Source organism: Boleophthalmus pectinirostris, unplaced genomic scaffold, assembly GCF_026225935.1.
Source record: "Boleophthalmus pectinirostris isolate CB_2022bp ecotype Guang Dong unplaced genomic scaffold, ASM2622593v1 HiC_scaffold_23, whole genome shotgun sequence".
Classification (NCBI taxonomy): Eukaryota; Metazoa; Chordata; class Actinopteri; order Gobiiformes; family Gobiidae; genus Boleophthalmus; species Boleophthalmus pectinirostris.
The window spans coordinates 28,923,337-28,941,192 of record NW_026571207.1 but is presented as its reverse complement, the minus strand read 5'-3'; the positions used below and the strand labels follow the sequence as shown (position 1 = coordinate 28,941,192).

The 17,856-nt window shown below is 39.6% G+C and overlaps 1 protein-coding gene across 1 annotated transcript in view; it reads right to left on the bottom strand.

Moving 5' to 3' along the window:
• Positions 1-17,856, bottom strand: part of tenm1 (teneurin transmembrane protein 1) — a 514,380-nt gene that overhangs the window by 302,712 nt on the left and 193,812 nt on the right. Inside the window, 1 exon segment of the mRNA XM_055159441.1 lies at positions 4,061-4,299. Within this exon segment, the coding sequence (XP_055015416.1) occupies positions 4,061-4,299 (239 nt within the window).

Genomic DNA, 17,856 nt, shown 5'->3' with positions numbered 1-17,856 from the left:
TCAGGTCAAATGAGAATCGGGTATGTGGAGATGCAAGCTCGCTCACACTAAAGAAAAATGATTATTATTATTTTTATTTTTATTTTTTTCAATACTACTACTACTACTACTACAACAAATACAACAACTACTACTACAACTACTACTACTACTACTTCCACCGCTATTACTTCTTACAACCGCTATTAATTTTTACTACTACTACAACTTTTATTATGCAAACTACTATCGCTTACTACTACTACTACTACTACTACTACTACTACTACTACTACTACTACTACTACTACTACTACTACTACTACTACTAATAATAATAATAATAATAATAATAATAATAATAATAATACATAAAAATACATCTTAAAGGTTATGCAGTGGGGCTTTAAATACAAATAGTGTACCAAAGCTAAATCTTGCAATATGTAGCAGCCATCAACTGCTGTAGCCATTCTCAGCCCCACAGACACTACAGCGTGCAGATAAAGCAGATACATTTACCATAAACAAGATCAGTGAAGTGTTCATTTGTAGCATTAAAGTATAATTCTCTGCTTAGTAGTACTATATAATTAAGACATAATTTAGTTGTGGTTGGGCAAATCACATTACTTGATCTAAAACCCTTAGTAGTTAGCTTCATTTGTTTTCATTACAGACCTAGTTTACTCCCTTGTATCTCCGGTTCTGTCTTGGTCTTGTCTCATACATTTTCCCCGATGCTTTCTGGAGTGCAAAGTTTGAGCACCACTGAGCTGGAATATCATCAGAATACAGCCGAGTATTAGATAATTAGATTTGTCTGTCTCTCTCATGTGTCTGTGTGATTAATTCTTCCCCCCGCCCCGCGCCATACTTGACCTTGAGCGCCACCACAGGAGGGAAATGAACTTGCGGGTTTGGTGGTGCGATGGGGGCTGGGGTTGCGGTGGGGGCTGGTGGTATGGGGGGCCGGAGGTGATGGGTTGGGAGTGTCTGCTCCGGGGGCACTGAAGAGGAGACGAGGTTGGGCCAAGGTTGAGGAGGAACAGTCTTTTGGGGGCGGACATGAATATATTCTGAACCTGACTTTGACTAATTTGGTGAAGGAGCTTTGCGGGATACAGAGCAACCTTTGAACTTTCTAAATTAAGAGCTACTTGAGACTGTGCCGGATTTACATTCACTAATTAAAATGTGTATGTAAGATTAGTACAGGTGTGACTAAAAGAAATATAAAGTAGTTAATAAGCTCTTTATGCATGCGTTCGTTTTGAAGAAGTCAGAACTTTTTACACTGCTGCAAATGCTCAGATAATAGGTTAAGGTTAAGTGATATTTATAAACTAAAATGATTCACATCCCCCCAAATATGAGCACCTGGGCTGTACACTGTGGTCCAACGCAAGAAAAATTATCTGAGTGTGTTTTTTTCACTTTTATTTTACGGTTCCTTGCATTTGCACCTCTACAAGAACCTTAGTGTGTGTTTCCTGTTTCATTTGGTTCAAACCTTGTTATCAAAGTTGCATTTATGTGTGTCAGATTACAAGGTTTATCAGGTTTATCAAGTAAGTGGTTGATATCTAATGCTATTTCAGATTCAAACTTATATAGAGGTAAAGGTGTATAAGAAAATGTTCTCCTGGACCTGCTTGTAAAAGTGATGCATTGGCTTGTTGTGTTGGAAAGGAAAACTGGCTGGGTAAGTAATTCTTATTTCTTATAACTCCACACAAACAAATCCTAAGGTAAGGTAGTCCTGACCAAGCCTAGCTCAAAATTCAATAGCAAGTGGCAATTCCTGGGAAATTATCCAAATGATTCTAGTGAAGGTTAGCCTAATTCATCAGCAGGTTTCACTTCGTAGAAACTGTTTGACCTTGCAGAATTACAGTTCATTCGCTTGACAGTAGGTGGGTACTTTTTTATTTAACCAACTGCTACTTGGTCGGGACATATGTAATGCACTGCTAACAGGGCTAAGTGATATATTCAGCTTTTCCCAAATCTCGTAGGAAGAAGGACAATAACGTCTTTCCCCTTGATAAAATTCACCAAACATTTATCTTTGTTCTGGCTTTAAATCCTCAATCTCGGGAATTGTTGCCAACACAGAATATATGGCTCTTCGCTGATTGCCTGGTGTCCGAACTCGCACTTCCAGGGTTCTTGCAAACCGTCTAGTGTATTCTAATTCCTAACCTAAATGAAACTGAGCGGAGACACTAGGTGGCGGTAGCCTGGCTAAGTGAAGGTGTATGGAGTTTAAAAACGCAGTGGAGCACTTCCTGTATAATCACATGACATAAGGTGGAAGGAACAGAGTGTCATTTCACATTGGAAGAAGAACTCATCTAAAATATGCAGGATTTGTTAGTTTAACATGTGTGAATGTAACAAAACACAACTCCAGGTATGTTTTAATTAGGAAATAACATTATAGCATAAATCAGAAAATAGCATAATATGGGCCATTTAAACATAACTATTCAAATACTACACTCCTTGCCCCACATATTGGTATATCTCCATAACACGATAAGTACTTTGTTTTAGAAAATGCACAAGTTCCCCTGTTGTACAAAGTTAAACTAACAGGTCAGTGAATAAAGTGAGAAAAACGCTGTAATATTACTTTGTCTGGAGTCTATGTGAATTCATCATGGAATAATTAGCAGTTAGGTTCGCTTTGAAGCGAGACGGCTCATTTAGCATTTACAATATCCTACAGAGGGTCACATCTGAAGCACATTACCTGCTGTTTAAAAACCTCCTTCATGAAATCGTAGCATACAAATATTAAGAAGTCTGCTTTGATCCTGATCGATCTCTGCTACCCAGTATTTTTCACTCTTTGATGCTTGTACTTTGTGAATGTGTAAACTTCCTTGTTAAACTTGTGCCTGTAGTTTCTATTGATCCTTCGCTGAATTAATTAGCTTTTCTTCTGACAACACCTTGCAATTGTCTCGCTCTATCTGTTTTGACAAATGCCGACTTTAAGGTAAGAATAAGGGCAGACAAGACAAGCTGGTGTTTGGGCTGTAACTTACCAGTGACAGATGTTAGACCTGTTTTTAAATGAACGCAAAAAAGGCCTAAACTTTGATAGAATTGATTCCAGCAGATGTGGGGGCTTGGTGGAATAAAATGTTAACAAACAAACAACAACAAAAAAAAAGCAGCAATAAATGTAGCCTATAATTTGTGGCAACTACAGCAACAGTATACTATATTTACAATATATATATATATATATATACACTGATGCACGAAAACTTTTTTAATCCTATTTCAAGAGGCTGTAGCAATTCAGACTTAAATGAAACCTCAACAACCCCCCAGATAACTACTTTTGAAACCCATTTTTTGGAGCCACAGTTCCCTAACACATTCCTCGTTATTATCCAGCTAGAATGCTAGTCTTACTTCCTGGTTTGCGAATGATAAAAATACTTTATAAGTGAATGTTGACAGCACACAGTAGTCTTATTTTGAGGACTGTTTTTAAAATACATATCTATTCTAGTGATTTATTTTTATTTTTTTTAATTAAAGGTGTACTGCGCAACCTTTCTTTTGGAGGGGCCGCCACCTGCTTGTCTCCATAAAAATGTCATTGCTTTGCCTGGAATGTTCCACGGTATGACTTTAAATATACACATCTAGCATTTATTCATTGTGGATGTTTCTATGGCTCAAAAAGACAATATTTCCTTCTGCGTATAGGGATGACCCTCCACAGATCTGCATTGTAATGTAGTGTAGTGCTGTAACCTGTTTGTCTCCCTTATGATCGATTTAATCTATAATGTGGATGGAACATTCTAGACAAAGCCATAACATTTGCATTGAGACAAGGAGGTGGCAAACCCTCTGCAGTGCACCTTTAAAGTTAAACAGTCAAGAACAGCTGCTATAAGTTCATGATTGATGCAAACAAAGAAATATAAACATTGTGAAAATAACTAATTATATGTATCGAAAATCAAAACTAGTGCAGTTTGTGAATAACCAAGTTTAAAAAAAAAGTATTTAACCATGTCCTGGGATACAGCAGAGCCTGTGTGTAACTCACCGATGACGTATGTGAGGAGCAGAGCCAGGGTGAGGGTGAGCAGAGAGGCGGACAGAGCCGTGCACTTCCAGTTGCAGCAGCGGTGGGGTTTGTTAAAGGTGAAGAGGGGGCGTGTCACACTGCTGCGGGGGAGAGGCCGAGGGGGGGGCGAGTACACCGTCCCAGAAGTGAGGGGGTAACCCTGCCCCGTCCCAGACAGGAGCGCCGAGGAACCAGAGCCTTGTTTGAACAAGAAGTGCCTGGGAACAAGGAAAAGAAGAGAAGATTATTAGCTTGTATTAAGACTGTGCCAATAATGGAATTTTAATGGAGACGGATAATCTGTCTTTGGAATCGTCAAAGATATATTAGCATCTTTTTAAACAGAATGGTCCTCAGCCATCCCGCTGTAAGTAAAAGCATGTGATTGTGCTAAATGAACAAAGTCAAATCTAATAAAATATATCAAATGTAATTGAAAATTGTGATCAAACTAAGAGAAAACTATATTTTTGTCAGTCCTTGCTAACATGGTACAACTGCAAATTTAGGTTGGGTGGGGGAGTTTATTTATTTATGTCTATTTCAGTTTTGTAAATAATAATAATAATAATAATAATAATAATAATAATAATAATAATAATAATAATAGTAATAATAATAATAATATTTAATGTTTGGATATCAATGAATTACACACAATAGGCTAGAGCACTTAAATCTCAATGGGTTATCAATGGCCTCTGAATAGATAAGAAGAAATAATAGAGAATGGACATCTCTGTTATTTCTAAAGCCAAGTTACTGGGATGAAGCAGCTAAACCATGCCCCTTCATTGCTATTTAATATGGAAATATGTTGAACAAAACTGTTACAAGCTGAATGATAAACTACAAACATTTGGGGAGCACAGATTTCAACCAAAGCATCATAATAATTAATATGTAAACCATTTGTTCTTTTACCCACTGATTATGAAGTGCAGATGCTCCACTGTCAGAGGAGCACAGTGCAAATCTATCACCAACTTCACTAGCATTACAACTCTTATGTGTTTTAGCTCAGATCACCTCCACCTATATCGTAATCTACACAGCCGATTTGTGCCAGAGAAAATAACATTCAAACAAAGCAGCACCAGACTAGTTCCTCTATAGGATACAATGGAATATATCCAGGCAAATGTTCTGAGCAAACAAAAGCAGCAAATAGTTGGTAAGTGCATATTGACACCAACATAACATCGACCTGTGCGAGTGCCAGAAGGGACAGATAACCTTGTGGATATTTACATTATTGAATGAGTTTCTTTGTTGGGAAAGTTTGAAGGCTCGTAAATGAATTGTTATTCTAATCTAACGACGGAGAAGCAGAGTGTTCCACATTGTGTGGCCCACAAACTGCTGCCACACCTGGGACTGTAAAGCAGATTATAGTCTGTAGTAAAAACAACTGAGAGGCCTATCTAGGACACTGGTCCAATGCTTTGCCAATTAACTTCACACAGCAGCAACATCATCTCCTCTCAGGTATCTGTATCTTATTCAGATTCTTTTTATGCAAATCCTTACCCGGTGGAATAGACTGGCACTGTGAAATACGCCTGACTGAAACTCATTTAAAGCAGCCCCTGAGGTGGCGGCGTGTGCAGGAGCCCTGTGCAGCTGGAGTTTTAAATAGAGGCCCAGGATTCAGACATGAGCCAGCGCAGGACGGACGCTCCATTTCCTGCGATCTGCTCCTAATACGTCGCACCTGTCTGAGAAGCCCTCCTAAACGTCCAGGCCCAAGACAGTTAAGTCCCTAATACCCCAACTGTTTGCTCTACATTTGCATGCTTTTAATCTAAGTGCTTTCTTAAACTTGCCAGTAATGCATCATCAAAGATTCATCTGGAAAGCCAAAAAATCTTGAGGAGAAAATCTTTTAAGAAAGTCTCTGAGCGCTAGGAACTCACTTGCAATTCACATTATGCGCCAAAATTTATACAGCACGGGCCTTGAATGCGTTATTTTAAATGTAAAACACGAATGCTACTCACCCCATGCGTTTGTGCTCTATAATAGTCTTGACCACAACTTCACTTTTGCAAATGGTTTATGGGCTCGCTTGTGACTGCAGGAAGTATATTAGCTAAAGAATGAGAAACTGTGAGCACTGCCGCTTAAATATGCCTGTCTACTGCAACATTAAGAGCTGCTGCTGGTCGTGCAGTTGAAAATGAAACGGAATGAAAAAAGCCCTAGCCGAGAGGATCAGTTACTTACCTACTGCATTTCAACTCATCCAAATGACTGCTTAAGTTATAAGACTGTATTAGTTTAAGCCGGATTATTTCCATTATCACAAAGAGTGCGTTCGATAGCTGTGGAAAGATATCAAAACCACAGGCATGAGACTGAAAACAATCTGTTCCACCTTGTGATGTCATGTGGTAAAACAAGAAGCGCTCCACTGTGTTTTTAAATTACATGCTCTTTCACTAGAATCATTTGGATGATTTCATTTTTCACTTTTTAATATTCAAAGTTAAACGGTAGCTGTTAACTTGAAAACTACCACTACATGACATCACAAGGTGGAACAGAGAATTTTGAGCTTTATAAAATCAGATAGACTAAAAATAAAGGATTACTCAAACATGTGTGAATGAAAACACAACTCCAGACATGCTTTTGAGATCACATTATAAAATGGTTTAAAGCTCACAAGAGTCAATTTTACATAATATGGGACCTTTAATCTAGCCAGGCTGGCGCCATCTAGTGCCTCCGCTTAATTTAATTTCTCTCCAGCGACTAGGTCAGGAATCAGAATACACTAGATGGTTTGCAAAAACCCTGGAAGTTGTAGACCACGCACTGGCCAATCAGCGAAGAGCTGTGAAGCCATGACATCAAACTCAAGCTTTTGTGGTACAGCAGAACAGTAAACAAAGTGGTCGAGATGGATGTAGATGAAGCCATACATTCTGTGAAACAGCTCCAGAGATTGAGGATTTAAAGCCAGAACAAAGAGAATGCTCAGTGAATTTTATCAAGGGGAAAGACGTTATTGCCCTTCTTCCTACGGGATTTGTCGCATCACATACGTCATGACCAAATAGCAGCGATTGGTTAAATACAAAAAGTACCCGCCTACCGTCAAGTGAACAAATCCTACTGCTGCGAAGTCAGATGGTTTCAATGAAGTGAAACCAGCTGATGTATCAGGCTACCTTTAATCCACCCACATCCGAGTGACTGCTTAAGTTAAAAGACTGTATTAGTTTAAGTCGGATCATTTCCATTATCAAAACGCATGCACTCGATGGCACATGACTATAGAAAACTAAGCTGAAGGGCAATTAATCTAAGCACATTTCATATACTGTATATACTGTTTGGATAATGGAGAGAGGTGCAGGGTTGGGAGTTGTCAGCAGAGGAGAGAGAAATATGGAATGTTATGGGGAATTATGCAGTGAGGGGAAGTGAATCTGGGAAGCCAATTATAGCAGTTCCTTAAGTGTCTTGTACAAATTATAAATATGTATGTTTTAAAATAAGGGAGAACATTTTGTCTAGCCGTGAAACCATGGAAAAGTTTTAAGTAGTTTTAAAATTGTCAAAGTGCTTTAGTATGGCAGCGCTGATGTGCATGGAGGAAAAAGGAAAGTGCTTGTATTAAGCTATTTTCTGATCGATGTTAAGATGTTGTTTTCTCATCACAAACATACCTGGCGTGTTGTCATGCAGCGAGGAAGTGGACAGGAAGTGCTCCACTGTTTTTTTAAACTCCATACACCTCCGTTTGAATCAACTGGATGATTTCAGACCTGGAATTGCTAATCTTTACAAAATGTAAAAAAATAATGAGTTTTTTGAGCTTGGAAGAAGTAGACGGACTAATAATAAAGGGTTACTCATACATGTGTCAAAAAAACACAACTCGAGGCATGTTTTTGGGGAGGTTTTAAAGCTCAGAGTCAGCTTTGTGTAATACAGGACCTTTAAGGACATTCGATGAGCCATTAAAAGTATTGAAAGAGGCGAACATAGTAAACTTTTTGCATCAGTCTGCTAGATTAGAAGCAGCACATAATGGAAAATAACAATTATTTCATATCTGACATTTTAATTGCATCTTCGAAGCATCTCAACTAGGTCTAATTACAATATTCATTCGCTCGATTGTTAGCTATAGCTGTCCTGGGGCAAAATGACAGTTATTTGGCTGCTATTTTGCGTCTACAACTTTACCAGCAACCAGCGAACTAACACATGTATGCAAGTATGAGGTGTATTGCCCAATGACAGCATGGCAATACAATACAGGTAGCGGGGATAACACACACACAAAACAATGCTTTATATTCCTTGGACAAATCATTATATCCAATTACATCTGACCTTAATAAGCAGCAGATGGTCATATTGTTATGGCTGTGTACATTCTAATCAAAGATGTTTAATCATACTTAGTTAATTAACACAATAATAATTAACACAAGCCTCAGTCCTCAGAGTACAATATAAACCCCCCTTCCCCCAAGTTATATTTCTCTGTAACATATTGTCAATATCCCTGGGCTATCCCTCTGTTTCATATCACCCCAGGTTACAGCTCCTCTCTCTGGGTTAATATTGGTTATGGGGGAGGCATGCACTATGTCTCTATACTGCTATACTGTTCTTATAGGGGCTTACACTGCAAAACTTAACCTCTAGCCTAACAGAGAAAGAACTGAATTAGGAACTGAAATCTAAATTTAAGCGAATTTATGTGAAGAATATATGTCATGACTAGGGATGTGCAATATCGTCTTGTTTAATGTGATGATACAGTATCGTTATCTTGGGCTGCTGCATCGATATATCTCCAAGAGTTTTTTTTTTTTTGTTTTTTTTTGTAAATTTTACTCAATTATTTTGTTACAGCGCTACAGTTTTGTTGCTTATTTAGAGGAAGGAAACTTGTTTATGCGACACATTTGACATTTTCACTGTTTTGAGGATTAAAATGGGTGTTTTTCACAGTCACTTTGCACAAGAAGTGGTTAGACAAAGATTTTTTGTATCACAGCCAAGATTTAGCTTTTCTTTTTTTTTTTTTTTACTGAACCATATTGAATTGATTTGAAATACATCATACCGAATCAAAAGTGCACTGTACTGAGATATGTATTGTCTCGTGGCCTATGATACCCCGCTCCAGTCATGACATGTACAAGATAATCTGTATAACACAGATTATCTTGTACATGACAGTTATAATAATACAATTGTCAATGGGGTAGTAACATTTCTAGGGCTAACATTTTTGTTTTGTTTTGTTTTTCTTCCATGGCTAGAAATTAAAAGTAATGAAACAAGTCACTAAACCTGGGGGGAAATCATCTATGCCTGTCTATCTGTAGATATCAGGTGTGATATATTTATAACTTTGCCTAAATTGCTCCACAGTATGGCATGAAACTTATATATCTCCATGGAGAAATGTAGCTGATGCCACCATGCCAAGTTACAGGTCAGATCTTTGGAGAGGTGACCCCAATCATTGAATAAAGGTATGTTGTTTTTTTTGTATTTTCAAGTACCTGTAATAAATAGCAAGATTTATTTATTTTTTTAATTTAAGTGCAGTGCCTTAGGAAACATTCCAGGCAAAGCAATAACATCTCCTTGACAAAATCCTCCAACTCTCCATCAGAAATGTTACATAGTAGTGCACCTTTAACTATGCATCTTCTGATAATATGCTGAATTCAAGTATGCTGAATTAATCTTTTAGAATTCATTTTACTATTTTTTATTTTTTATTTTTTGCAGTGTAGCGGCCTTGTGAGGTCACCGGCCGCTGCTCTAGGGCTCTGAAGGGCTCTCGGAGGACGGCCCATTAAAGTGCGGCCAGACGAGAGAGTGACAGTGCAGCCGGACAGCAGCGCGCCTTCATACACGGCAAAAACACATCCATCCTGACACGTCATTAAGTCTCACACTGAACCTCTGAGACTTTGGAGAGAGTCGCCTCGGTGACAGGGGCAAAGGCAGCGTTAGCATTCAGACCAGAGCGGCAGCTAAAGCTAACGCGTGTCATTGTCTGTCCTTTTCACTCATTTTAACTATCCGCTATTAAAAAAAAAAAAGTGCAAGGGAATTAAAACAGCATCATATATTAAAATTGCACGGCGTAACATTTTAACATTTTTAGTGGAGGGTCCGCCACCCGATGACTCCATGGAAATGTGATTGCTTTGTCTAAAGTGTTCCACAGTATAGATTTAACCTGTCCATCACAAAGGAGACAAGTAAGTCAGAGTTCTGCACCCGCCCACCCCCACGCAGTTTAGCACCACACCCGCCCGTAAACCACTGATTTTATCAAAGTTAAACCCTCCAGGACCCGTTAACATTCCACCAGTTACCCGCCCGTGCCCGTGAGAAATCAAACACAAATAAAAATCATTCTAACTGAAGCATCCATCAGAATATGAATTGAAACGTTACGACTTCTTGAATTACAATCACGAAATGAAATTAAACAATTACGCTTTCTTCAGTACGACAACAAATTCACAGACGCGACTCAACTGTCATCACTTCACAGGCATTATTTACTGAGCAGAAAAAACGCTGATTGAGATGCCGGACTTTTGCACCGCACACACCACGGACTGAACCAGAACTAAACCAGGGCTGATTCCAGGACAGAACCAGGAGGACTAAACCAGAACTGAACCAGGACTCACTGTCGGGACTGGCTCGGAGGTGCGCCCGTGTAGACTGTCGGGTGACAGCAGGCGAAAGGACCGGAGCAGATCTCCACGGAGTTAAGTGCAGCCACCGCCCGATCGCGCTTTCTCTCGCTTGGGGTTCACTCTCTCTCTTAAATCCAAGATTAGTCCTGGTGTAGTCCTGGTTTAGTACTGACCCGCCTGTGTGTAATCACTACCCGCCCGTAAAATTCCAGAAAGTTAAAACTAAGCCACATTACTATTCAAATCTGTGGAAGAGTCACCCCTATTCACAGAGAATTACTGAATTTTTGAGCAACAGAAACACCGGTAAGAATAAATAATAGATAAAAACGTTAAAAGTTATACCATGGAATATTCCAGGCAAACCAATAACATCTCCATGGAATCAAGCAGGTGGCGGACTTTCCATCAGAAAAGCTGCGCAGTGCACCTTTGATTTTGTTTTTGCATCTATCTTGCATGTATTGATTTAGGTGTTTTATTGCTGAAAATAAGCATTTAAAGCATGCACTCAGCTTCACCTTTCCACAGATCTGACCAGTAACTTGGAAAGGTAGCGCCATAGATAGATAGACAGGCAAACCAATAATATAACCATGGAGACAAGCACTCGACCAGACAAGTTACATAGCACCTTTAAGTTAGTTGATTTTTGGGGGGAAGTTTAACTGCTTACATTTTTTTCATCTTTACATTCATACATCCAGGGAGTATTTATTCTTCTTATAGGGTGCAATATTTCACTCAAAGAGAAAAAAAGAGAAACCATCAGGTGTTTATCATGTAGAGAGGCCCTTTTGCATAATAAAAAGAGCATTAAAATTGAACATGTATATACTGCATATATGGCCCTTTAGAATAAAGCTGAACGCACCCCCACGCACAGAACCCTCCACCTGCATTATGCTCTGTTTGTGCTTGAGGCGACTCAGGTACAGCGTAATGACAGACTGTGCACAGGAAGTGAATAAATAAAACTCAAATGAAACAACTCGATATGTTTAACCTTGACGTGGACGCTGGCCACTTGCTATCCAACTCTCAGTAGCATTCATGGATGTAATAATACATGCAGTAAGGGCCCACTCTTCTAGTCCTATGTAAACGAGAGGTGAGTCTAGAAACCACAATATACTGTTTAACTAGAAAATGGTTATGTGTAAGAGCTATAGCTATATTTGTATGTATAACGTGTGCATTTAAAGGTGTGCTGTGTACATTTTCTGATGAAGGGACCTCCCTGTGCCTCGATGGATCTCCAACACAAAACATGCATCAAAAACCCTGCAGATAAGATAGTTGTGACCAATCAAAATGGGTCTTCTGACAGGTTGCCCAGGTATACCGTAAATGGTCACATTTCATAAAGTGGCCTTCCACCTTCAAAGCATTTAAAGCACTTTACATCAAGGAACCACTCACCCATTCATACACACGTTCATACATTAGTGTACACAGTCACTGGGGTCAAGAGAGGAGTTGTTAAGTGCCTTGCCCAAGGACAAAACAGCAGCATTCATCTGTGGAAGCTGGAATTGCACCGCTCAACCAATGATGTTTATGTCAAGAGTGGGATTTGAACTTCGCCACCTAGTGCCTCCACTCAAATTCATTTCTGTTTAGCGACTAGGTCAGGAATCAGTATACACTAGACGGTTTGAAAGAACCCCAGAAACTGTAGACTGCACACAGGCCAAACGGTGAAAAGCTGTGAAGCCATGACGTCAAACTCAAGCGCACAAGTAAACAAAGTGGATGTAGATGAAACCATACATTCTGTGTTGGCCACAATTCCTGAGAGCTAGGATTAAAAGCCAGAACAAATTGAATGTTTGGTGAATTTTATCAAAGGGAAAGACGTTATTGCCTTTCTTCATGATTTGGCACATTACATATGTCACGACCAAATAGCAGCAATTGGTTAAATAAAAACGTACCCACCTGCCGCTGAGCAAACAAATCCTAATGCTGCGAGGTCAGCCAGTTTCCACAAAGTGAAACCGGCTGATGAATCAGGCTAAAATGCTCCTACTATTACAATCAAATGTACCTTGACTTTAACATGTCTCTTTTGATATGTTAATTCTTGGCCTGAAATATTCCACAGCATTAAAGTTCTCTACCTCCATGGGACCAGCAGGTGACCAGCTTTACCCAAACCATTTTGTTTTTCACTTTAAAGCTACATCTGTTTTTCTGGTCAGGTCTTACTTTCGGTCTGTTCTCAAGCTCAGCAAATAACACATCTGATTCCAGGGCAGTTTGTATGGAAATAGTGCTCCCATGATGGTGGTTTTGTCGTGGTGCATTCTTCAAATGCATTTAAGGGCGCACGAGCCATGAGTGATGACGTCATTCAGATCGAGCATTCATCTCTCCCCATTCACTCCCTTCGCTTTGTATCCTCCGTCCTATTCTGTGCGTTTCCTTTGCATATGCAGTTGCATTCTCTTGCTTTGCACTTTGTAATGTGTCCCTGAAGCTGCATTCTACACAAGCTGACATTAATCCTTCAATATCTTGCTCTTTCTCCCTCCTCTCTTTCTCTCCCTACACATTATGTTCCTCTCTTCCTCTATATCTTTTTCTCTCCATCTTTCTCCCCCTGGCTCCCTCTTTTCTGCCCCCACTCTCCGTTTCCTTCTTTCTCACACTGACCTCTCTCTCTCTCTCTTCCTCTTTTTCTTTCTCCTTTCCTCCCTCTCTTTCTCTCTCTCTCCCCTGTGCCTGCTGAAGGCTTTAAGTCATGAGGGACACAACAGGCAGAGCACAGAGTGAGCAGAACCTTGAGGGTCAAATCTAGTTCAAGCTTTTCTGGAAAGGCCAGAAATAAACTTTTGGACAAATACAAGAACACATACACAAGCTGGCTCTGCCCCAACAAAATGAAAACAAAAGAATAAAACAATAAAAAATGTCCACTCCGAGATGGTTTGAACAAGACAAGCATAAACAAAGCTGTGTCGAACATAGTGAGAGTTTTCGTATTTCTGAGGCTGGCTCTTGGGCGGGTTACTGTGGAGCAGGATTGCTTTACTAAAGGGACTGGGCTTAGGAGATGAGAACGGTGCAGAGAAAATTACATTTGTGGTATGGTTGTGGGTGGGCGGAGTCTCGCCTATAGCAACAATAGGTGTGCTTGATTGGATACAATATAGTAGTTTCAGGCTTAAAAGTGCATGGTGTAACTATTGTGGTCGAGTTTATGACACTTTTTTCCCGTTTTCTTTAAAGGGCCCATCTCATGCAAAATAACTCTTTTCACATTGTATCTTATGCACATATACAGGCACAATTTGGGTTTTGGAACATCCATTACACAATAGTTATGAAATCTTACTGATTTCTTGGATGCAGTCTCAGACCAGGGACTATGAAAGTCCGGCTATTGCTCATCTCCCCGCCCGTCCTGAGAAAGCACAGGCTCCGCCCTCCAAACGTGACGTAGGCTCTGAGTGAGCCGCCCTTCCTCCGCCCATCTCAGGGAGTGAGGGGGGGGGCAAGACGTGCACCCTGATAGCGGTAGGAATAAACTTTTATTCATCATGCCGATACAGCGCGTTCAGCCGCATGTGTTGGACCCAGAATCGGAGGAGGATTTTGAGGTGCATGAAGTGCAAGCACCACGTCGGCATCAGCTGAACATTACTGATTGGTAAAGTATTAATAAACACTAGTAGATAAACTTATTATATCATGTACCCTGGATGAGGCGGGGAGGAGACGGTGGTGCAGGGAAGGGGGATGGATGCAAAGCTCTTTCTGCTATGTCAAACGTGTCATAGATGTGTCTGCCGCGTCATTGTTGTAGCAGCTTTAGTTCGTTGTCACGTGGGAGGGTGGCAGGAATATGCTGCAATTTGTAAAAAAAAAAAAAAAAAAAAAAAAACGCCACCAAATCAATCTAAAAATAACTTCTGTGACATATACAAGGCCCACACATCACTCTGAGAAGGTAGAAAGCTCTGAAAAGTTGATTTTGCATGAAATGGGCCTTTTAAAGAGATGTTACAGTTTTGCTCGGTTTGTTGTGCAGTATAACATTATAAGTCTATTCAGCTTTTGTTTCATTAGAGGTGATTTTATTTTAACATGGATTATTGCATGGGCTTGCCCTCCTCTCCAGCGAACTGATCTGTACCTTGGCCTGCTTGTCTCCATGGAGATATGCAAGTTTAATGCCGTACTGTGAAACACTCCAGGCTATACGGTTAAGTACATCTATGGAGACTACCATGTGGCGTATCCTCCCCAAGAAAAGTTATGCAGTACACCTTTAAAGGATTTCACACTAAGATCATTTTCATAAGCAAATATTTATACATGTATATTCAGTGTCTTGGTTGGAGCTGGCAGTGTGGCCTTTAACTGTAGGTGGACTATGTAATTATTACTGCAGTGATTATTGATACTTTGCAGTGACATCATGCTCGGGGAGTGCTCTATATGGATCTCTAAGGTGGAATATTTATCAGTTACCATGGAGAAACAACATTAGCAAACAGTGTCAAAAAGTTTTAAGAAAAATAAATACATAAATAACACAAAAGAGATTTAAACAATGCATTTCAGGAGCCTCTGATCAATGTGGCTTATTTTGTAATTTTATGTGAGAGACTAAACAACACAACTCTTCTCACCTGTTATCGTTCAGGCTGAGTCACTTCTTTATGGCCAGACAGTGGTAAAACAAAGCTCAAATTGAAGTCTAACTGGAGTAAGAGAGCTTCAGACATATCAGTGTCTCTAGTTAGCATCACAACCCCAAAGAATATTAATGACATCAGCGACAAAGTCACTTTTTACAGTCACCAGGCAAGTTACAGGTCAGATTTGTGAATAGGTGACCCCACACACAGTAAGAATGAATGTTTTTCTAGCTTTTTTTTTTTTTTTTTTTCTAGGAATAAAACACATTGAAAAATTGTAGGGATGACAACATGGAGGACAGATCAGAAAAGTTAGTGCTCCTTTCAAAAAAAAAAGTCATCTGTACAGTTTCACTATTGGGGTTATGTTAGATTCACAAATTCAGCCAGTGTTTTAGGATTATTTTTGGGTGTGTACTGTGTAGATACCTATACTACTGAGGCTTAGCGAGCAAGCTGGGGTACCTGATTCTCAAACTGTGAAAATTAAGAGTATATTTAAATCTAACTAGTCCCCAGCTCTTTCAAACCTCTCGGTGCATCACTACTATTCGCACATAAGAGATATTTGGCCAGCACAGCTTTAGAACAGCTTTTTCAGACAGCAAAGTGAAGCCGTGTGAACCACTCCAGCTCAGCCTCTCATCCCAAAGCGTCATAAAGTGACTCACATGGCTCAAGGCTCAAGTTCTGAATAAATCAAATGTTTTTTTAGCTGAAGGCAGCATCTACTTGCCTGAATTTTGTCACAAAGTTCTGCTTTTAATTCACTTTTGGGAGAAAAAAACTGAATATATTAATTTAGCTCAGTATACGTCAGCTTTAAAGGTGCACTGAATAACATTTCTAGAGGAGGGTCTGCCACCTGCTTGTCTATTATTGCTTTGTCTAGAATGTTCCACAGTATAGATTAAACCTATCTATCATGAGGGGGATAAGCAGATTATAGCACTGCACTACATTACCGTTCAAATCTATGGAGAGTCACCCCTATTCACAGAAAGAATCACTGTATTTTTGAGCAATAGAAACACATGTAATTAATAAATACTAAATGTTTAATGTCATACTGTGGAACATTCCAGGCAAAGCAATAACATCCCCATGGACACAAGTAGCTGGCAGACTCCCAGAAATGTTGCACAGTGCACCTTTAAGTGACAAAAATATATAATTGATAATTGACAGAAGCGACACAGACTGTTTGCTCTCATAGTTTTTCAGTTGGGTTTGAGTTTGAGTCCCGTTCCACACACAGGCAGCATTTCATTTTGGGAGGCCAGCGTCCGGTCGAGGTGACTGTCATGCTTCGTATTGCTTTAGTGAAGGCAGCCCAGCACAGCACAGCAGCTCCAGACCGAGCTGCAGAAATTGCATTTGTCAACGCGTGTGAAACTCTATTGTTCTTGTGAGGTGCCTTAAAAGGATTGGCTGTTCTTCTTCCTGGCTCCCTCCTTTGATCTTCTCAGACAATATCTAGAGGCAACGCCCAAGAGTCTGCATTCATATGAGAGGGGTATATTTCCCCCGAGACTGGAGGAAATGAGAGGGGGGCTCTGCAGGGGGGAGAGGAGCAGGCCCCGGGGCTGTCTTTACCTGAACAGGTGCAAATCCCTGTGTTTGTGTGGGCACGGGTCGGCGCAAATTCACAGCTGTGGCATGTGAGGGATTTCAATAAACCACTGAGATACGGCAAGATCTGGGTCAAGAGAGGTGCACAGTCTTTGCCCTATGCTTCTGTTTACTATAACGCAGACACATTATGCAAATCTGACTTTGAAGAACTAGGCCTGTCACTATAATTACTATAGTGACTTATTGTTCAAATATGAAAGCTGAAATCATATATTTTTGGGGTCAATATTTATCATGTGTACATTTTCTTTGCACTACTAAGGAAATGTTTTCTTATTTTAGGCAATTTGAATAGAATTGAGAAAAAGAAGGTTGAATTAATCACTTTTATGACTCATTACAGATGCAAACTAAGTACTAAAGTGTTTCGTTCTGCTGTTTATTTATTGCAGCTCTTTTTTTTTTTAAACAATATTCTACGTTCAAAATAGTTTTTCTAGTATAAATCTGCTATAGTGTTTTTGTGTCAGTGGCATAAATGTTTTCTTCGGCAATATATTGTACTTCAAAATGTGTTATCATGACAGGCTTATTAAGAGCTTTGAGCCATGTTATAACTGTTCCCTTCTCATTCACCCACTCAGCGTTTTATTTATAGTGATTCATGCAGGTTTGAATAATACTGAATTTCCTCCATTCAAGTCGTCATTGATTTGAAAATTCCTCTTTTCCCCTACCACCATAAATGCTGCCTACTGCTTACTTAACTCTCAGTGCCATTGTTTTTAACAGTTTTAGATCAATATTATAATTTAAAATGTTCAAATATAAAATAATGAGCCACAAGTGTCAT